Below are 23,251 nucleotides of genomic sequence, written 5' to 3'. Positions count from 1 at the left end.
TGAAAGAAAATTTAAGAGCAAAGCAAGAAACTTTGCTATTTGAATAAACCATTCCCTTGCTAACTTTAAGCAACATTTATGGTCTCTGCTTAAATTGAAAAAAGTTTGAATTCTTGGTCTACTCATTTAGAGTCAGAGGGGTAACTGGAGACCGTACACTGAGGCAGACCAGCGACGGGACCTCACGGCAGCATGCCAGGGAGAGCCACGCATGCGACAGATCGGTCACACTGCATGCTGTGCTGTCCCCTTCTCCGGAAGCGTGTGGCCGCGGCGGTCATTACTTGAAACAGTGCATCTTATTTCCTTTGCTCAGTCCTGGCTGCCACAGCAGACATGAGAAGAAACGAAAAGCCAGTCCCTACATGTCATCCACCTGTCATCCCTCCGAAACTTTCTTGCTTCTGACTCCATGGGAATGCACTCCCTGCTCAGGCATGGGAATATCTCTCTTCTGCCACTACCTCTGGCACTTCGAATGAGATCCGCTGGAAGGGTAAACTATCATGGCCAGAAAAAGAGAGAGCATTTAGTACAGCTTGTCAAGAGCTTACATCCATGGAACGTGGCCTTCACACCAGGACAGTGCCCTTATCCAGTTACTGCTCGGCAGGGTCCTGCTTCTGAAGTGTTTGTATGTGCTGCCAAAGAAGGGTATTCTTAAATATTGTGATGAATTCAGTTACAGATTCGACAGCAATGGATTTCCAGCTGCCGAACGGAAAACCTGCATGGTACCAGAGAGGAAGTCTTCTCAGAGTCAGACTGTCCTATGGAGCAATGCACATCAAATGTCACTAGAAAAGACAGCATGCAAAGTGCTCGAGTGGGCAGTGTTACTTCTACTAAAATGAGAAATTTCGAAAGATGCCAAAGACAAAGCAGAAGTCATTTTTTGCAAAAGGGTCTTTATCTCAGTCCCTGTTCGACCTACAGTGCATACCAGAGGGCAGACCAAACGCCACCAAATTGCTCACAAAGGAACCGTTAACTTACCAAGGAGGCTGGACAAGCATTAACAAGGAATCCATTACTGAGGAGTTAAAGGAAGTGAGCCACCTTAAAATTTAAGAACACAAAGATGGATCTGCTGAGCGGAAGGAGTAGCTTAAGTTTCAGCTGAAATGTGCACATATTTAGATGATGCAGTTTAGAGCTTTCTGTACTAATGGCCAAGCTTTCAAACAAGGTGTGAACTGTGAAACACGTACAGGCCACCCACTTCAAAGGAGAATCCGTATTTGCTGCATGGATCCTCAGGAATAATCAGGATATTATCACAGTCCCAGAGCTCCCATACAGATAATCGTACACTCATGAATCTTAGCCTTCAATTTCTGATAAGCAGCGCCCCTGTATGAGGATACCAAAGGTCCCAGAGTTGCTGTTACTAGTAATCACTCTCAGCAACAGCGAGAGAGAAGTACCCTGAGGAGCTTGACAGAGGGCACGGCAGGCTCTGAACGGTGCATTAATAAACAGAGAGGAAAACACTAGGAAAATATTGCTGCGAAGACAAAAATTTTCTATTTACAATGTAGATCTATACTGAGACCTGTATGCTTTAGTGGAGATTTGACTATTTAAGTTAAAAATGCGTTCTGCAACGATGTTTGTAAATGCATCACTTCCAGGGCAACGAATGGCAACTGAAGTGGGCAGTACTGTCCTCTGTTTTCCCAAATAATCTCTTCACTACAGCAGTATAGGAGATCTCCACTGTACCAGAGCAACAAGAGAAAATGACATTTTAAACACTATGGTCTGTTTTTTCCAAAACTACAGCCTGTACCAGTTGACGTTAACCAACTGGTTTCCTTTGTTTATTGCGTTTTGTAATTTTACGAATAAAGGACAGACTTACATGACCACAACAATCACATCAATGCCTTCCAGTTTCCAGTTGTAGAATGTTCATGGACACAAATAAAACAAAGCAAAACAACTAAATCTTACTAATTTTTCTAAAAATACTCAGAGCCAAAGTGCATAGAATACCAAAAAATAGCTAAATCAAGAAGTTTTATATGAATCCATAAAACTATATAAAACACAGCTTAGCTATTAAATAGCAATTTCAAAGCCACCTTCTTTGGTCATTTCCTACACAATCACAAAGAAGAAGAGAACGTTCCTCGCCTTATGTACAACAATGTAGAAGAGAAAAGTACAGGAAAGCAAAATTTCATGGTAAATAAAATCTTTTACTCACAACGATGCTGCACGACAGGATAATCTTGATTGCCTAGTTACCAAAGGGTAATTTTGGAAACGTCTCAGCATCTTCCTGCCGAAAATATTCATTTAATTGCACATCTAGCAACCTGTGTGATGTCAACTTCTCTATCACAATTAAAGGTTTTATTTTTTATGTGCATGCTGACTGATCCTAAAAGCTAATGGAAAGTCATTTATTTGTAATTTAAAGTCTGATTATTTGAGTGTTCAAGTTCCCTGACAGTCCTTTATATTGGGTAGGTGAAATTTAGTAAGAAAATTAATCAGCTTTGCTACATTAAAATAACTTCTCAATCTGCTACAAAACTCAGGCCTAAACTTTGCTGATATTAACATATGATGCAAAAATATGGTTTCAATTTATCATTTTGTAGATGGTAAAACCAGAGAATAGGGGACAAAGGAACTCTGTATGTGTCTTCAAATGTTTCAGAAGACAAGGAATCGGCTCAATAAATGAGCTCTCTGAGCAAGATAATTTGCTACATCGTACTTGGAATTGATTGAAAATTTCACGTTAATCATTTTTTCCACCAAAAACCAGATTTTATTCTAAATCAATATTTTCCATATGAAGATATCGACTACAGCATATTTTGTGCCAAGGCAAGTCAAAACATTGCATTTGCATTTGTCAAACTGGAACATTTCAAGTTGAGTTAACATAACCTTTGATCTGCCTCAGCCTTGCTGTTGCTTCCCGTGGATACTCTCCCCATGAGCTATGCTCTGCAGCTGGACTGCACTTTCTGTAATCCACAATGGATGATCTTCGCTGCTTAATCTTCTCTTCAGATTAGCTACAGCAGCTCAACTGGATGCTGGTTTCTACCCTGGCTTTCAAAACTTGGACATTTTTTATTTAATTAAAACATTTTTCTTGGTTTTTACAGTTGTCATCTAGTTAAAACTGTTGCATGGAAGGAAGAAGCCTAGCATTTCAAATTTTAATGCTAAGGGAGACGAAAAGAAATACAGAAAGCAATCAAACTTTCCTATAGAAGGAATGTCCATTTGCACTTCTATGTGTACTCTCTCTAATTAATATGATTCTGTTCTTATTTATATTGTTTTCATTTTTTGTATTACTTCCTAGGCTACAGAAAAAGATGAACCACCTTATTATAATCTTCTCATTGTTCTTGGCTCCAGCATTTGCTGACAAAGAAAGTCAGAAAACAAACCAAAACTTTTCTTCAAACAATGCCAGTCATAAACGACTGAAGAGAGACTGGATATGGAACCAAATGCATATCAGAGAAGAGATTGATACACCATTACCACACCATGTTGGCAAGGTAAATAGCAGTCTGTTAGCAATGAATAATTAGAAATGCAAACAGTAAATTAGTATCTTGAAAAGTATTACCTATTTGCAGTCTAGGCAGATTAGAAGGGGAAAAAAGGATATAGGAATGGGACAATACCAACATACAGAAGTGTTAAAAATCTCAAGAATGTGGACACAGTGTAAATCAAGAATAATGTCAAGGGGATTCTAATTCTTTTGAAGAATACAGATACATTTTCGAGAATGGCAAGTATGCAGCCTCTGCCGTGCGGAAACAACTGCATTGCACACAGGTGCACAATTAGGAAGGAAGTCTGGTGGCTGATGTAAGTATTTTTCTGCAGGTCAAGATTCTTTCAAAAACCTAGGAGATCAGCTAATAAAAACATATGCATTAAAAAACACGCAGTTTACATCTCCCAGCTTGGATACAAAACAAAAGTGCTATGTTTAGGAATACCATTACACAATCAAAAGATTTGTTTCGTAAACTGAAAGAAATTTTTTTAAAAAAATAATAACAAGCATTGACCTGCTTGCAAACTCATTTTCTTCAGGGTAGCGCTCATAAAATCCTGTGATTAACTGCATATCACCCAGACAAAGTTCTTCCAATCTGGTCTTTCAAACTGAACTACTTTGACACTTTTCAGATAAATGCAGTTGTACGTTTTCCTCACATGTACAATAATCAGCATCTGTCAAGGCTGTCTCGGCAAAGTGAAACAGACCTTTCTGGATCAGCGCTGCTCACTGGCAGAAAGCATGAGGGAGAGAAAAGAGGCCATAGGGTGCTCTCAGCGAACACAGGGTATCTCTGTTTCATTTCAGACCAATTCAGTAGCAGATTGAGGAGACCGCTTCTATTCCTGGAGCTGTCCTAAATAAGAGTAATTCACTTTGTACTCTGTGGTCTTTCAACAGTGGAATGCTTCTGATTACTTTTGCAATGGCTTTGTTCAGTGCATTGCATTTGCAGGATTGAACACTTGATAAACCCTTTAACAAAGGCCACAGCAGCAGTGTGGCAGAACTGAGTGACAGCTGCAGGAATATGCTGATACATTTTGATTTTATCTTTCATGACCTTGGATGCTTTCCTTTGTATGTTCATCCTCAGTTTTAGAAAGGGCAATCTTGGAAGTCTATGCCTTTTACACAGAATAAGTAAATAAAAATTGAGAAAGAAGGCACAAACTATACTATCTTTGAGACAGAGGTGAGGTTATTTCTCATGTTACATCTTCAGAGTTTTAAATTGTTCATCAGCAGCCCCAGTAGCCAGAAACATGATTAAGTATGTGGAATGAGGGCAGAAAATTTTAATGATACATTTCAAAATAAAAAACAGTAAATGACAACTACAGGATAAACCAAATCCCCAATACCAATCAGCTACAATTTATGATAACATCAGCAACAAAAGACTAGAAATTCTTGGTGAAGCCAAACAATTATTGATAAATAGCTTGCTGAAATAAGAATGATGATATAGTGCATGGAAAACTGTGGTTTCAGCATCCTTAGACGAGTAAAGGTATAGAAAGGGAGGACTCATCAGATTATCTGCAGACTAAATAATGTGCAAAACCATTTGGGATTGGATTAAATTACATTTTAAAACAGATTCATGTTCATTCCTTTTACCCCATTCCTTTTTTGTTGCATATAATCTTAAATTTTAAAATCTGTGGGATGGAAATTTAATCTTACTGTAATAGCATAAGCCTAAAGGGTGACTATAAAAAAATTGCATGTGACTGAACACAAGAAAGTTGTCAGCTATGGCAGGAATTCTGCTAAATGCTAAGTAATAAAGACTAATGCTGAATAATATCAGTAACTGTGAATATAGATTTGACTCTGCAATTCTGCAAAATCTCTGCTAAATTCAGAAGGTGACTTGTAAACAAGAGTAGTTCAAACCGAATGGGGTGGCACATGTTATTTCAGACATAATGAGGCTAATGATTTGTATGTGTTAACTGCATGGACAACGTATATCTTTAGGAAAAATGAGATATGATCTAAAAAAAACCCACTTCTTGGTATATAAGCAAGCAAGTTTCAGTCTGGATGACAGTTTCATCCTATAACCCTGCATAGTTGTAGCTGCTGTGGTGCTGTTTGTTCAGTAATACTCCAGCTGACATTAAAAGTTTTGATGGCTATTCTGGTTTCAAAGTGAGTCTAAACAAGTCCTGATTGTGTGTATCTTCTGTTAGAAACTGTGTTGCATGCGGAGGCCAAAGCCCACTTTTATCTCTTCAAATTACACTTTCCTTCTAGATCACATCAAGTGTAAGCAACAACAACGCTAAGTATATTATTGAAGGTGAATACGCCAACACCATATTTCACGTGGAAGAAAACAGTGGTGATGTATACGCTTTTGAGAGGCTAGACAGAGAAAAGAAAGCGGAGTATGAGCTGACAGCTCTCATTATTGACAAAAGAAACAACCGGTCACTGGAACCCCCATCTAAATTCATTATCAAGGTTTATGATATTAATGACAATGTCCCTGTGTTTGTACAAAAAGTATTCAATGGATCTGTCCCAGAAATGTCACCAGTAGGTACGTTCTTCCATCACTCATTTCCCTTCGTGTCTGGTTAGATAGCAGAATTTATACTAAATATTCTGTTTGAAAATCCTTTTCTAGGAACCTCGGTCACCAAAGTGACAGCTGTAGATGCTGATGACCCAACAGTTACAGGTCATGCCACAGTTACCTACCAAGTCATTAAAGGAGATGAATACTTCACAGTTGATGACTCTGGTAGGTCGGATACACAAACGTCCTTACATTTTGTCCTTACCTTACACTTTGAAAAACCCACAGTTTTAAGCCTTTTTCCTTCTGGACAACGGGGATAGTAATTCAAAAATACAATTTTAACCATAATTTAGAAAGATTTTTCATTCACACTCATACAATGCCACTGTCCACAGCTGAAAATGAACTAATAAAGTTGGGACATGAGGTGCCGTGAACTAAATGAGAAGATAAAAGGTCATTTTTTCTCACTGATGACTTGGTCCTAATATAAGTTCATGCTTCCAGTTTAGTATAGATACCATTCTTTTGACCAAAGAGGAAAGTGGAATACATAAATTCTGAAGCAGCATTCAATAATCACTAACTCAACCCTTTGCTTTCCTAAACTTTCTTTTTTAAATTTCACCTAGTTTTAAAAATCATGTCAGCATCTCTTGTAACCATACTAGTCCTCTGGATCAAGTAACTCGGACAAAGAGGTGCTCAGACAAACTTTCTAGATGCTGTAGTGACCAAGTTCAGAAATCGTTAGACTGCTTCTAAGCAGGAAAGATCAGTTTAAAGGAACGTATTGTACAAAATCTCCCAAATACTCCGTCACATAGAAAGATTTCTAACATTTCTAGCCTTAGAAAAATACCACTGTAAAAATGCTACTTGAAGCTGAGTATGTGGCATAAGACAAAAATTTGCCGTCAAAATTAAGAGATGTTGAACATGCTGCAAAATCTAACCAATGAGTTTTTTTCAAAGGTGTGATTTCTACAACAAGGGCTGATTTGGACAGAGAGAATCAATCAACATATGAAATTGTTGTTAAAGCAAAAGATGCTCCAGGGTCTTTTGGGGAGTCAAGCACAGCTACAGTCATTATCACTTTAACCGACATCAATGACAACTTCCCAGTATTCAAACACCGTAAGTATAATGCAAGCACTGTAATTTGGACACCAAGGGATGACACAACTATAACAAATTCATGTCAGACTCCATCACAATTCAACTTTTCATAAAAGTGGACAAAAGAATCTTACACATTCAGAAGGTCTTGTGTATTTCCAGCCCTAGCTACATTTCCTGGGTGAGGCACACCTAGAGGAAAAAATAAGAATCAGTATTAATTTCATCACTTTGTACAAGATTTTGACAATTTTGAGAATTAATTATACTTTTATAAAAAATACATCAAAGTGTTGTCTGTAAAGATATATAATGCTGAATTTTCAGTGAAATATTTTTCTGTACATCTATAAACTAAGAACAATTTTAATTAAGTTCTAACTTCCATCTACACACACTATATGTCTTTTTATTGTTTTTTTTTAACAGCATCATTTCACTTTAAAGTTCCTGAAAACATTTCAGTAGGAGGAGAAGTTGGCAGAGTCAAAGTAGAAGATGTTGATGAACCACAACATAGAAATACGAAATACAGTTTTGTCAAAGGAGATTACAGGGACACCTTTGAAATTGTGGCAAATCCACTCACAAATGAAGGAATCATTAGGCCAAAGAAGGTACTTTTTCCATTAACAAATATGATTTTTTTTTTCCATGTGTAACAAGAGTGTTTGATTCAGTTTGGGACTAGCAGCAGGAAAAAATGGAAATGCATGTAAGTCAGCTTGAAATATGTTCATCCTGAAAACCCTGTTCTGTGAGCTCTGTGAGAAGCAGAGCTGGTGGTTTACTAATCCATTTCAACTGCCAGTCCCGGGAAAAACTAGAATTACTGCAGAGTGCAATGGGGACTACGTCAGATATCCAGATTACGCACTTCAGGCTCCTCTCAAACTTCAGATACTTGGATGCTTCAAAGAGTCAGAGATTTTAAGAAGTGAACCAACTAACCAAGTCATAGAATCTTTCCCTTCTGCAGCTCAAGTGAAACCAAAGCAGAAAATGTCCACCTGATCACTCTCCTAAACTGCTCCTTACAATTTGGCACTTGCTCCAATCTGAGCCAGAGCTCCCTTACGTTCCTCAGGGTGTTTTCAGAGCTTCCCCACTGATGCCTTCTAACTCTTTAAGAAGGCTCAGGCTTTCCAAAGCCTTTATTATGGTTTGCTCTTTGTTTTTGAATCCTTAGACCTACTTCATTTGTACCAAGGGACTGTGTTACGCAGAGCACTGCCAAGCCAAGAGTTCCATTGATTTCATTGACTTACAGTTTTAAAAACAAGAGGAGGGAGGACTATAAATCACCTCCTGTAATGCTTGGATTGACAAGAATGTGTTTTTCACTTCCAAATACATCTCTGTAACTGTTAAGACTAGAAATGTCATTAAGAAGAAGAGAAAACTTTAAGAAAATAAAGTACCAAGTATTCCAAAATGGGCAGTAAAGTCTTCAGCTGTGGCCATGCTAGGTGTAGGCAGCTTTCTTTCACCAAATGCAGCCCTTCCCCTGGTCTTTCCAGGACCTGAGGAATTCAGTGCTTGCAACTTCTGCCCAGAGGAAGAGCAATAAGAGACCCCACACATACACACACTGGGAATCAGCCCATCTTTAAGCACGCAGTGGGCAGAGTTCACCTCCACTGTTTTGTAACATGCTTGGGGCCATTATGAATACATAGGCATGTGAGATAAAATTTTAACTGCTGGATAAGCACTATCACTTCCATTTGCAATGTCTACTCAAAGAGAAAAACAAGAGTCACCACAATTAACTACTGTGTATTTCACGGTGCTTTTATAACCTTAGGCAATAGTGCAAAGGGACCCAAGCTTTGAAATGAGTGACAGCTCGGGCATTTCTTACTGCCCTAGCTCCTGGCCTTCCTTCCATTGTGTGATCCCTTTTATAATCTCAGGCAATAGAAAAAACAAGGAAGCGGATGTCATTTATCACTAAATGCCCCAGCTATCAGTCAGTGCAGCTATGAAGTCTGCCTTGAATGAATTCAGAACAGAAACACTGGCCGAGAAGAGGAGAATCTGGTTCCCAACCTTTGAGAAAAAGGAGCTAAGCAGGTTTTGGTAGCTACAGAATTATAAAAATAAAACTATTTAAACCAAGAAATGCTTGCTGAACTTAGAATACTGGATGAATCTGTTCAAAACCAGAAGCTTCTCAAGCCACTCTATGAAACCCAAGTTCAGTTCAGATACGCTCTCCCAAGACTCTAGCTAAGATGAAATTCGGTAATACTTCCAACCATGAATTAGAGCACAGAGCTTAAATTCGCATGGATAGCTAATGCAAAGTTTACTTAGACATCTCCAAAGGAAGACTATCTGTGTTTGTCTTTTTTCTAGCCCCTGGACTTTGAAAAAGTAGCAGAATACAGGTTTGACATTGAAGCAACAGATCCCACAGTTGATCTTCGCTATTTTAAATCCAGTGGCTCTAGAAGCATTTCAACAGTCACCATTGAAGTCACTGATGTTGATGAGCCTCCCATCTTCACTAAACTACCATATGAATTTAAAGTAAGGGAAAACGATCCAGAAATAAGAACACTTGGTTCAGTTTGGGCACACGACCCTGATGCAGCTAAACGGAAAATCAGGTAACATGAGATCAGCTCTAATAATTCTATTTTAAAGCAGAGAATTCGTTAATGACAAAGAACTGAGACTTTGACCCTATTTCTCAGAATCTGTCTGCCAAAAAAAAACCTCCAATTTGAATTTTCTGGCATTGCAGCCTTGGATATATATGGTAACCAACAAATATGAACATAAATTACATTTACCCATGTAAATAGCCCATAAACTTACTGATAAAACATTTGCACATTTACAGGAAAATGCATAATCCTGGATATTTTTACATGGTTATAATTTATTATTACATTTGTCATTGTAATAACTCTCTCAAGCATGTGCTTGAAAAGAAAATAGACTTCTGAAAAAGCAGAATTCCAATAATCTGGAAACTTTTCCAACAGATACATTTAGCTCTCACAGCCTGCACAATTTCAGGGAAAAACTCTGAGTCCACCTGGTCAAGATATTAATGTCATTTGTCACACAAGAAGTCTCTGGCCTTCCGCTGTGAAGACCTGAAGTGAAGCACAATATTATCACCCTTGCATTGACACACCTCTTTTTAAACAAAAAACAGATTTAGTCAACGAAGAGCTAGTCCTAATGGAGACTATATTAGGGTATCTGACACTGGAATTATTCAACTTCCCAAGCCCCTGGACAGAGAATTCAGTTCCTCATACAACATCACTGTAGCAGCTCAGGAAATCCTTGAAGATGGTAAGTGCTATCTATTTCCCTATTTGAAAGAAATCAGTGTACAACTTTACAGCAGGACTGTAGCTTACCAGAAAGGAAAACCACAACCTGACAGCCTGCTTCCACTAAGCTACAAATGAAATCGATGCTTGCGGGGTTTGCACAATAATCTTCCAAATCAAATGAGTACCTACAAATAGGTCAAATACAGTTTTAAGATTTGGCCTCTAGCTATTACAAAAATGCACTCAGTTTGTTACAAGGAATAAAAAGAGCGTGAGGAGATGAAGCAGCTTGGGAAACAGGGATAAGCCTGTAAAAACAGGAATGTCCCAGCCAGCTTCACCCACTTACAGAGTCACAAAATCCCCCTGCCACGCTGCCGCCCAAGGAGCATTGCTGCACAGGCACCCTGCATAGCGTCACTTGAGTTCAGGAAGCAGGGCAGGCCCGGGGGCCAGTCCCAAGCGGGTTTGGTGGCGGCTGGCCTTTTCTGGAGGCTGAAAGATATTTAATAATATAGACATGGTCTGTTCCGTGCCTGTTGCCTTAGTGCCAGAGAATGATGCTCAATCCCATAGCCACACAGGGTGAAGAATCAGGAAGCCATAAGCAATTGTCATCTTATTCTTCATAGATACTTGACGATTTAGCACAATAGGAGAGTTTTTAGGAAAATACCTGAATCTGTCAAAGGAAAAGTTTAAATTAATGATTGAGCTAGAAACTCTCCATATTCGTCTTTCAGAGGTGGGTATAAACAGTGGAAAGGGTGGGGCTAGACAGCATTGGGATTCCAGACATCTGAGAGACCTGTACTGTTCTTATTTCAGGCCGTCTTTCTGACAGAGAATCACATGCCCAAGTTCACGTGATAGTTACTGATGAAAATGATAATGCTCCAGAACTTGTTTATCCTGAGGAACCCAGAGTGTGTGAAAATGCTGCACCAGGAAAGGTGAGACAGGAAGGAGAGATTTTCCCTTAAACCGGAATTACCTACTTGCAAGCTCAAGGGAAAGGTGTCTTTCAATAAAAGTTACTCTCAGTTTTCATACTCAAGCACCTGATTGTTTCATTGATTTCCAAAACATCAGCGGTCAGAAATCTCTCTTCAGGACTGTACACTGTCGGAATATTGACTTTTATCTATTCATGCACATGGGCTGCACAGTTCCTCCCCCTGCAGGCTTTTAAGTATGTACATGAATTAGCAATTGAACCGTGAAGTACAGTCAAGCCTTGCAGAGAAAAAATTAGCGATTCAGTTTTATCACACAAATGTTCATACATGGTACTGAGAATTAAACCACTTCAAAATACTAAGAGAAACATCATTGCATATAACTATTGCAGTATTCATCAGAGTGCCAGCATCTGCATGCACAAATAACGTTAGTATTTTTGGGTTTAGCTGCTTGGCCTCAGACACAAGTATTTAGCCCATACATGTAAAGTTTGTTGAATTGAAAGACTTTGTCACAGACTGGACTCTCTGATGGAATCTGTTAGAACACACATAGTATTATTTCACCTTTAATTTAATGTTTAAAATATCTTTGGGACATAGTCATACAGAATTTTTATATTTTATACATCTAATTACCCCAGGTTGAGGTTTTCGAAAACAAGCATGTCATTCAGGAGTGGCAGTTTCAATGACATTCCACGAATGAAAGTCATACTTCTAAGTAAGTTTAACACTTCGGAAGACAGTCATCTTAGGTATTTAAATGAGCCATATGTCTTTGAGCATAAGAATTTTTTTATGTTTTAATGACACAAGATTTCCTCTATTGTTTCCCACCTGTGAATGGAGGGAAAGATTGATCTTTTTGAAGACCTACAAGGAAATTACTTGCCTTGAAAGAACTTGAAGAGGAGCATCACAAGATACCTTTGTCCTGCCCTTTACTGAAGGGTTATCAAGGATATTGAGCCCAGCTCCAACTTAAAAATTGTAAGCGGTTTTATCACTGGAAGCAATGTGTATTGAAAACTACTACCTCTTCCATCTTTGTAGGTAATCATCAGGATTTCAGCTACTGACAAGGATGAAATATCACCTAGAGGTTTCTTCAGATACTCCCTGGCCACAGAAGATAGCAACTTCTCCTTGGTTGAGAACTACGGTAGCGTATCCTTGCACTGCATTTTCTCAGCTAGCCAAAGTGAGACACAGGGGAGAAAAGCTGTAGCAATGACCTATGATTGACCTAGCTGAGCTAAGTAACAGTTTATTTTTAAAGGCTTAACTTACTGAAAAAAAAATGTAGTTTGTTGCCACCCAAGTTTCACCAGGTTCCCTAAAGGCTGGTTCTGTCTAAGGGGAAGATGCACCAACTGACTGATAATCTATAAGGAAAATCTGGTACAGATTATCACTTAATTAGATGTCGTTACTTCTTCCAGATAACACAGCTAATATCACTGTCAAATATGGACAGTTTAATCGTGAACTTGCCAAAATCCACTACCTGCCTGTCATCATCTCAGACAACGGTGATCCTGAGCTCAGCAGCACAAATACCCTTGTCATCAGTGTCTGCAAGTGTAATGAAAAAGGCAACTTCACTTTTTGTGAGGAGAGAGCTAAACAAGTTGGAGTTAGTATACAAGCACTGGTGGCAATTTTTATCTGTATCTTCACAATCATTGGTAAGTATTTGACTTTAGTAATGTTCTCTGACTTAAAATGTAGGGATTGGTTTGGTTTTGTTTTTCTTAACTGAGATCCACAAAAGCTTTGGGGCTATAAAATGGTCACAAAGGCAGAAATACTGTAACTGATTCATCTCACTTGCTCTTTTGATTTGGCCTGTTAGCATAGTTTCAGCTACAAAGCTGTTCATTCTATTGGAAAGGCTGAGTCACTGGAAAGATTATTGCATGTATACATAATATACTTGTTTTACTGTTACTAGGCTCACATGCAGCTATAAAATAGGAAATTTGTGCTGGGGCAATAACAATAGGATTCCTATTTCCAAAGGCTGAACTAGTCTGGAAACCCTTTTAACAGTACAGTGAACACATATGCATAAATAAATCTGTAACAAGTCAGCAGACCAGTACCTATTTGCTGTATTTGCAATCTATCAGAGAAGAGGCAACAATTTTTTCTTGCTTGAGAAGAGGTCTCCTTTGCAATTACCACATAAGTAGCATTTGATGCCTGGCATTAAAAGATTTACCAGTTCAAGGCAGTAGTTGACTCAATTAGCTTGTGACACTATGCATTTGTACTTGTGATTCCAGCTCAAGAGTCAGTTGTACAATTCCTGTACAGACTGAACTGTTTCAAGAACATACAAATCCTACAGTTGAACTGTATTTTAAACTATTTTTTTAATAAATATGTGCTAAAAAAAATAACTCCAGAAGAAAAAACACTTCAGGCTGTGTTACATATCTTAAAGTAATCTTATTTGTTTCACTTTCTTACTTCTCTATTTACACATGCTCATCTAAGTTTTTTTTGCAGTAATCACATTGCTAATTCTTCTAAGAAAGAGACACAAGAAGGATTTGAGTGGTCTTGGGAGGAATGTGGCAGAGATTCATGAGCAGCTTGTCACTTATGATGAAGAAGGTGGTGGTGAAATGGATACCACCAGCTATGATGTATCTGTACTCAACTCTGTCCGCAAGAATGGTATAAAGCCAGAAGCAGTTCCTTCTCCATATGCACAAATCCAAAAGCCTCCTGGAAATATAACTTCTGGTGCTGGAGATATGGAAATGATGATTGAGGTCAAGAAGGACGAAGCTGACAATGACAGGGATTTGCTGCCATATGACACACTTCACATTTATGGCTATGAAGGTGCCGAGTCCATTGCAGAATCTCTCAGTTCTTTGGAATCAGGCTCCTCAGACTCAGATATTGATTACGACTTTCTAAATGACTGGGGACCCAGGTTTAAAATGTTAGCTGAGCTGTATGGATCAGAACCAAATGAAGATTTTGTGTATTGAGTTCAAATTAGCCAAGAATTTTCTCCCTCCCACTACAGCTAGACATCAAGAGCCTACCAATGGCCAAAGAACTCACAGCTCAAAGAACTCACAGAACCCAAGCTGTACTAGGATTTCAGAGACATGAAAAAAAACCTAACAGCAGTAGAGTTAAAAAGAAACACACAGATTACGTATACTGACTTACCCCAGCACTGCTAGCCTTGCTAACATTCAGTTCTTCCCCTAAAATTGCTACTTGAGGACCTGATCGTGTCTTTGAGAACACAACTCCTCCCCCTACCCAGACAGACACTTCTCCTTAAAAAGTCGTTTTGTCCCCAGTTTCTCCTTCATTCCTCCCCTCCTATACTTTTTTTCATCAACATGCATTCAAGGTCACCATCCACTGGAACAGAGAAGGAATGTTTCGAATAACCTCCTAGCTGGTTTGCCTGGCCTTCTTGTAACATCTGTATTGATATTCTACCCCTATGCTTACCCAGCAGAGGACAGGAGGAACATATGGTCTATCACTTAATATTAGAAATTAGTCCATTACTTTCAAAAAGAGGCATGATTTTTTCTTCTTTCCAATCTATTAATTATTCTTGCTTTATAGTCTTCTACTACATACATGAGTTACTAAAGATAAAATTAGAGAGGATTTTTAGATGCACAATCTGGTTTCATCTGTCATTTTTAACAGCCTGATGATGATTTCAGGCACCTTTCTGGTGTGTTAGAATTTGCTCTAGCTAGCAGCAAAATTGTTTTTTCTTTCTGTAAATAGGATCTCAGTGTTACTCAATGGAACATATCCTGCAGGGCAGGAAATGTGGAGATCAGGGGAATGTTAAGACTCCAATACTGTAAATCTCTCTAGATGGCAACATAGGTCTCTCTCTAGATTTCTGAAGAGGTTGAATAGGTTTTTTATTCAATGTTATTAGAGCAATTGTATTTTTTCAGGGACAAACAAATGAAGGGTCTCATTACTGTGAAACTGTTTTGATTTTCTTCTAAGCAGGTACTGTACAATGGGTATTTTCCACCTAGGAAAACACTGTAGACTTCCAAACCAGAATGCTACACACCCACACATGTGACTGCATAAAAGAACCACAAATGTAAGTAAGGTTTTGGAGCTGTAACTACTATGTCCCTGGTAAGCGTGTGTTTACTTTCTCACCTGATGAAGAACCACAGAATGAACAGAATGAAACTTCCCATGCAGGAAGTTACCCAGCCAAATACACTTTGTAAAAAGCAAGTCTCTTAGGACAATGGCCTGTCTCTGGCTTCTGGCAATGCAGATTCCCATGGCCTTCAACAGGAACAGAGCCCTGCCACACAGATACTCAATTTTACAGAATCTGTGCTGGAGCTGTATGTATTAGTTTAGTTGATTTGACTATGTAAATGTGGTAGCTAACCAAGTAACACTAAATCGGGGGTTTTTTTTTGTAAATCAGTAGAGTGGAACCTCACAAATTTGCTTTTCACTTATTCATGTCACCTCTAATTTACACTCCCTTCCCCCAGAATGCTTTCTTGGCAGGAAATAGCAATGTACTATAATATGATCTCACATTACTCCTCACTACTGTAAAAAGTTGTCCAATACAATACTTAGCTGGACACTAGTGCCTACTATCATCAATAATGCAATCAACTCAAATTTTCAAATATGAAGTAAAGGAAAACCAAGTAGAATTTTGTCCATCAGTCAAACCAGCTTTGGATCACACCCTTTATAAAAGAAGTACATTTTGGGATGAGAGCCTTTGTTTTATTTTTAGTGTGTTCACTCTCTTCTGTTTTGCTTAATCATGTTAACAGCATATGTTATTGAGGTTCCACACGTTAGTGTACTATAAAGAATGCTAACTAATAATACTTACAGTTTAAGGTTTTCATCAGTAACTAAGGTATTGACTATCAACAGGTAAAGTTAGTTATGAAATTATTTAGTGCAGTAAGTACAGTACTTTGGTAAGAATCATCCAGATAGTACTATCTGTAATTGCTGTTTTTAAGCCTGTTTTATAAAGCTGTTCTAAGCAATACTGTATCAGCTTCCACTGTATAAAGAAATTTGCACTGGATACTTTCTTTTTATATTCCTGTACTGTATTTTTTTTTTTTTTTTTACTACATAAAAGCCAATCTCAAGTTTGGACTTACTGTGCATTAATGAGTTTCTCACAAAAGACAATACCAGGTTTTGTACCACAGTGAACTCAACCATAGAATCACTGATACCAACGCTCTAAGCAAACCCAGACTAGACACAAATTCACCAAAGAACTTTCTGTAAAAGTTTTCCCCCACTCTTTGGAAAGCTGTCAGTAAAGCTCCTGGGATAAGGAAGAGAAAAGCCCCAAGAGTGCAGTCTGGTTCCAGCAGCTGGTCAGGTTGAACCCTTTGACTTTGGAGGACTCCTGCCTGCCAGTGCTACAGGATGCACTAATTTTCCAAGCAGATATTTGGTATTTTAGCAGCCAGGCAGCAGGGTGATTTTGAACCACCATGTTTACTGATATCCTGCCCTTTTTTCCTACTGGACAACTACACCTCTCAAATGGTAAAGGACACACTGCAGAACAGAAAGGAGTAACATATCACCCACCTGCGGGAGAACTACACATATGCCCACGACCTGAGTGGTCTATCAGTGTTACCTCAACGGGAAAAAAGGCTGACACCCCCGCACCACCACCCCGACCCCTGGCCTGCTATCTTCTTCTCTGGTCTGCTGCTACAGACACATGCAAGCAGGATTACTCTGCAGTACAGAAAAAGCTCCATCTTTCTCACAGTCCAGGATTTAGACAGGACATGACAGAACAGCATACACCTGCAACAAAAAAAAAAAAATTACCCCTAAATTTGCAGCTTTAGATAGCACAGTTTCTTACTGTTTCTTTTCACTACTAATAATGACTACCCCAATGTATTCCCAAGATTATTCTACCACTTTAATTTTCCCCAGATATGGCACTTATAATTTACAAAGCCTGGAATAAAGCAAAAAAGTTCCATTCTTTCACTGCTAATTGCCATAAGCAAACTCCAGATCAAACACACTTTAGCACAAGTTGTATTAAAAAACACAATAGATGTGCTAATTATGTTATAATGAAATGCATTTTTCCATAGAAAGAATTTGATTAAACAGCTACTTGCAACTTGTAGCAGAGATTCTCATAAAGGTTTTCATTATTCACTTAATTAATATGCATTTTAATCTCTTATCCCTAAAAATATATCATAAATTATTATTTTATTACATTCAGACACAGAAGTTCATGCCATTTAATAAAGGTTTTTTACTCCCACCCCATTAGAATTTTTTATGAAATAATGACTTGTGATCAGAATCCTCCACACATATCAAAGCAGCAATGAAAAGCTCTTTGAGTATTAACACCTAGCAGGCGCACTGCCGCACTTCTTAGGTAGGTCAGGTGAGCTAAGGTCATGTTGTCAAAACAAATTTCCACTGTTCAGAGAAAGAAAGAACAATCGTACCGGGTATTATCTGATTACAGTCCGGTACTGCTGGTACACTGTCAGGAAAAATACAACAGCAAATCCAGCGAAAACAGCATTAGTCATAAAAGGGAAAAAAAAAAACTTTTCTGAGTTCTTATTCTTCAATTAGTGCGTTCTTCCCTTTTCTCCTTTCAGCAACAAGGGCTTAGAACAGCACCAGAAGGGACCAGCCAACCTGGCAATCAGACCTGCTGAAGCACAGGTATCATCAGCCAGCCAGGACTAACTGCAGTGAGCAAGTCACATACAGCCACTGGAGCTTAGAGTTCAGAGTACAGATCCACCTACACAAATTTATTTTAAATGTTTTCACTCCTATGCCTATGTCACATGCAGGGGAAATGCTCATGGTGGTAGTAAACATGCAGATACACTATCCTATTTGGCTACAAATAATAGTTATACTTATTTCCGTTACATTTCAGGTGGGGCTAGGACAGAAAAAAAGAATAATCACCATCTCTCCTGACCTATTCTCCCTTCCTAATTTTTTTGAAAGCAATTGTTTCAAATTTGAGGGAGTAAGAAATAAAACTCTCGTGTTTTTACCTTCACATGCTTCCTGGAATGGAAGAAATCACTAAGGTGATTATCTTTCCCATTTAAGAAGCCATCACGATTTTACTGTAGCACAAGCCATCAGGTCTTACCAGGAAATGAATAACAGACTGATCAGATCAAAGTGAATGATTTAGCCTAATTCTAGTCCATAGAAAAAGCATGACAGAAACCAAAACAGCAAAAACACCCCTTTAGTCTGCACCAGAAAGAGAAAACACCACCAGCAAAACTCTCTTACGAGCAATAAAAACCCACGGATCTTTGCTGACTTCTCTCAGCTTCCTGACATTGTTCCTGCCTGATGTGAAAGAAAAGGGGAAAACCAGCATTTCCTTCCACTTATCCCCAGTGAGAGGCTATCCCACTTGCTTTTCCACAAGACTCTATTAATTCATTCTAGTTAACCCCTTCATCAATGCCACAACCAATCATAAATCTCTGCAATTCTTTTATTCCTCCTTAAAAAGGAACCTCTACTTGAAAGCCAATGCTCTAAATTAAGTTACCAAAACAAGCAGAACAAAGCAAGGCAGAGTTCACCAGGCAAACACATCTAAAAAATAAGCCAAATAAGTTTTTTCAGAAAGTCAGTAACAGCTGGACTACAAATGGTCCAAGCAGCTCTTCTGGCAGCCTTACGAGAGCTCAAGGCCTGACCTGCAATGCCTTGTACAAATCAGTACATTCTCAAAACAATGGTTCAAAAGGAGGTATCAAGTAGCTGTCTGCTGCTCCAACCCACAGAAAACCTCCTGTATTGCAGATATTTCTTGGGACAACATCTAGCCACTACAAACTACTTTTATGCAACTGGGGCAGTACAAAGAAAACAGACCGAAATGTGAGCCCAAATTCAATCATTTTAAAATGTCTTTTCTGAACAACTGTCCCAACTTTCGTCTCCCCACTTAAACTGGAAGAACCTAAAAATGCCAAAAACCTGAAAGGAACCTGAAGCACCAGATTTTACTGCAGCACTTACTCCACACAGTATGTCCCACACCACAGATGTACAAAAGGCACGCTAGTGCAGTAGCAGAAAATCACAAGCCAATTTAGCATGAGTTAATGCTGCCAGTACTGTGCCACTCCATACACTGAACCAAGGGAAAATGAACGTCCAGCTGCAGGGACCACCGGCTGCCATGGCCACCAGCGAACGCCTGGTGGCACTCGATCCCAGCTCTCCGGCAAGGACGGCTCCTACCGCGCCTCGGTCTCCTACTCGCACATCTGGTTATTCCTTTTCACTTCCCACTCTGTTCTCTGCTGTATCAGCTCACACGAACATCTTACTCACGTTCAATAAAACTAATACTTCCAGAAAGTTAACTCAATCAGTTTCATGCTTTAACGCTGATTTCACAAAATTACTCAGACCTTTCCAGAAGCCAGAAAGGCTATAAAGCCTGAATTTATAAGGGAAAAAGTAGTCATCTTGTTCAGGCAGGAGTTTTGAAGGGCATAAAGGGCAGAGGAATAGCTTGGGGAAAGCATGCAAGCTCCAGATGTCTCCTTTATTAAAACGTCAGCCCAGACTGCCCTACTTGGGGCATGTTTGCCTGTTTCCCAGAAGGCAAATACTAAGTCCTGCTAGTTTGTCATATGACATGGAAATCTGCATTTTGATGATAAAGATGTTGTTCAACGCTACTTCTTTAGAATATTTTTCCTTCCACACCAGACTGCAAATCCTAATCAGGATTTTCTCAAGCAATACTAAATAATTTTTATTTTCAGTGACTCTTGTAAAACAGTTGAATTAGTGTATTTGTGTATGAACACATGGATCATCCACTAGCCATTATTTGTTCATTATTTTTATATTATAACCATGCAGCAAAACTTTGCCAAGTAGCCATTCAAACAAACCAGTAAAAAAAAGTGCCAGGAACCTTTCAGTGACCACCTGAAAGTTGAAAGTATTCACAGAAATCACTTGTCACACAATTACAGATTAATGATTTCATGAAAGTCAAAGACTCCTTGCAAAAGGATTTAATTCAGTATTTGTAATCAGCGATTTAATCAACCTTCACCCTCTCTCCTACTACTACTCCTCCAGACAGATTACTGTAACTCTGCTGATCCACCAGCTCTGCAAATCTCAGTGTGCAGTACAGCAGGAGAGGCAGGCTCTGCCTTCAGGACCCAAAACAATGCTGTCTGCAGATCTTCAGGATGAACTCAAGCTGGTCAGTCACAAAGAACAGGCATAAACATCTACTCCAGTTTATCTGTTTATAGTATTTTACTAGACTAAGGTTATGATACAGGTTTATGGCAGAGTCAGCAATTGTGGACACTGGCAGTCTGCTGTGCCTCCCACAGCAGTCTTCAGCCGCTGCTTCTCAGTCCACTACCTCTCCTGGTCACTCCTTTCTCACTCTTATAGCCAGCTCCAGCTTCACTCTCTTTCTCCCTCTCTGTACAGTGGCAGCTGTAATGCTCCTCCTGTTCTGCAAAAAGCCTGCAGCTCCTTTATTTCATTTCACCCCCAACACCACATAACCACGTACAAGCTGTGCTGGACTACAGTGACACCACACCAACTGAGCGCCTCAGCAGAGCCAGCCTCCCTTAGGAACAGGCAGAATGACCCAGCTGAAATGCACAGACATCTCTGAGCACCTATACAACTGATACTGGCAGCACTTTGACAAAGGACAAAGTGGCAGCCACCACTTCTCCAATCCCACCTCAATCACTCCTTAATTACTTTTTTCCCATGCTACAGACTGAGGTCTCCCATCCATGTCATACTCAATTCCCCAAACACAACGTTCTGCCTGATCCTCTGTCATTGCCAGCAACAGTTTGCAACGCACTCCCTACCCACTACCACCCCTCCCCGTGCATGCCTGGTGACTTTGCAAAACTTTGGATAAGAATGTGCTCCAAAACAGCTCCTTGAGAGCAAGCAAGTCTTACTAGGATGAGGAGAAAGGAGGAAAGAGAAATATAGCAGCACGTTAATTTGTAGGTCAAAAACAGGAGGAAAAAATAAAGTTATTTCTCCCTCTGATGCAAAAAAGTTATGTTATAGGCAAGTAGCAAATGGTAGCAAATTCTCTGTAAGCAGAGAGCAGCCTGAGGGGCACAGCTTCCTCATTCCTCAGCCTGCTCAGCTCACACATCTGTTCCGCTGATCTACACGGGTCCCATCCTGCCGCCATCTGCTCATCGTTCCTCCCACAGATGCCGTGTACAACACAGCCAGCAACCAGGGCTCTGCAAGCAAAGCACACACTGACCGCAGGTCCCACCCTCCAAGGCCTCCTTCTCCTCTAGAGAAGCAGAGCACATTTCACCAATATGCGCAGCTGACACAGGATTTCTTCCTAAAACTGCAGTCCTGGCAGATTGCCAAGCAGAAGTGACAACGAAGCCTCCACCCACGTCCGTAGGTCCTGCACCATTTGCAAGTAGCCCCGCTTGCAGTCACAGCCTGCTCAAAGGGCAGCAAGGGGAAGTTTTGTGCACTTTCCCAGACAAGCCAGCACGAATGTCAGCGAAGCTGCCGCTGTGATTTACCATGCCTTGGTGTATAGCAGAGTTGGTGGCTTCTTGGTTGAGGAATTACTGTTTGAACAGGAGAGAGGATCGACAGAGATTTTAAGAGTGTGTAACACAGCTGGGGAGCCTACACAGGTCTCCTCTATGTCACTCATTTGGGTAACAGGAATCTACACGGATACTGAAACTTCCCAAACATCATCGCTAACTACTCCAGCTCTGGGTGTCTGACAATTTCCCAAATCTGAAGTATTTTGTCATTGCAAACATGGGGGGCAAGCAGACGCAAGCAGTGCACTGCCCTCCTAACAGTACTGTGCTTGAGAATGGTCTGCAGCCAGGTAAGGATCCGGAGCAGCAAAACCCACAACCTTTGTGACCAATGCAGCCCAGACAAGGCTCAGAAACACACGATGGCCATGCCTGGTTGTGATGGCTTCTAGTACTCAACAGCAACCGACAGCAGAAGCAGAAGGCAAGGCTAGCAGGGATCCACCGAGAAAGGCGAGTGTGCAAAAGAGCTGGCATCAAGGAACACACCTAGAAAGCTAGCGGAGGGCAGTCAGAAATACCAGGCATCAGAGCTACGTCTCATGCTGACAAAAAATGATTATCTCATTCTGTTGATTTGGCAGTGACCACTTGTCACCTGACTGAGTAATCACATCTTGAACAGACTTGGATCTGTCTCTCAGTACCTGCATGGATCTGGCAAAACTGCTCATCAAGCCAGGCAGAGTGATTGCTTTGAGCAAGTGAAAAGCATTATACCCTTACTGAAGAGCCATAAAAACGTGTTAGAACATAGCCAGCCTCCTCTTCTTCCTTTACTAAGAGAGCTTTGAGTTAGCTAGAAAAATTAAGTGATTCTCTTCCATCCTAGTAAAACAATCTCCACAATTAATTCCTTCCTATAAATATGTGATTAAGCATTGACCTTAATCAGAACTGGGTTTCTTGGATTTTGTCACAACATCTGGATAGTTTTAGATCTTGATGCAAGTACGTGGCAAGCAGATAAGGCATTCTATGGGCACAGCTGTGTATCACGCATGTGTTTTCACATACATCACTTCTGAGTGAACTAGAAGCACCACATGACCTTCCAAGAGAAGGATATGTGGCAGAACATTAAATGGTCACCAAACAGACCT

The 23,251-nt window shown here is 39.8% G+C and overlaps 1 protein-coding gene across 1 annotated transcript; it reads left to right on the top strand.

The window, feature by feature from the left end:
- The first annotated feature begins 3,338 nt into the window (after positions 1-3,338).
- CDH5 (cadherin 5) lies at positions 3,339-14,483 on the top strand. The gene is made up of 11 exons (XM_086469352.1): positions 3,339-3,536; positions 5,819-6,107; positions 6,195-6,311; positions 7,065-7,229; positions 7,641-7,828; positions 9,573-9,826; positions 10,384-10,526; positions 11,339-11,463; positions 12,529-12,637; positions 12,918-13,163; positions 13,990-14,483. Exons 1-11 carry the CDS (start codon positions 3,348-3,350, stop codon positions 14,481-14,483), a joined length of 2,319 nt encoding a protein of 772 aa, XP_086325478.1. The 5' UTR covers positions 3,339-3,347.
- Positions 14,484-23,251: the final 8,768 nt, after the last annotated feature.

The sequence above is a fragment of the Leptosomus discolor genome, chromosome 8, assembly GCF_034619465.1.
Source record: "Leptosomus discolor isolate bLepDis1 chromosome 8, bLepDis1.hap2, whole genome shotgun sequence".
Lineage (NCBI taxonomy): Eukaryota > Metazoa > Chordata > Aves > Leptosomiformes > Leptosomidae > Leptosomus > Leptosomus discolor.
Note: the sequence above shows the minus strand (reverse complement) of the source record. Positions and strands in the feature narration are given on the sequence as shown.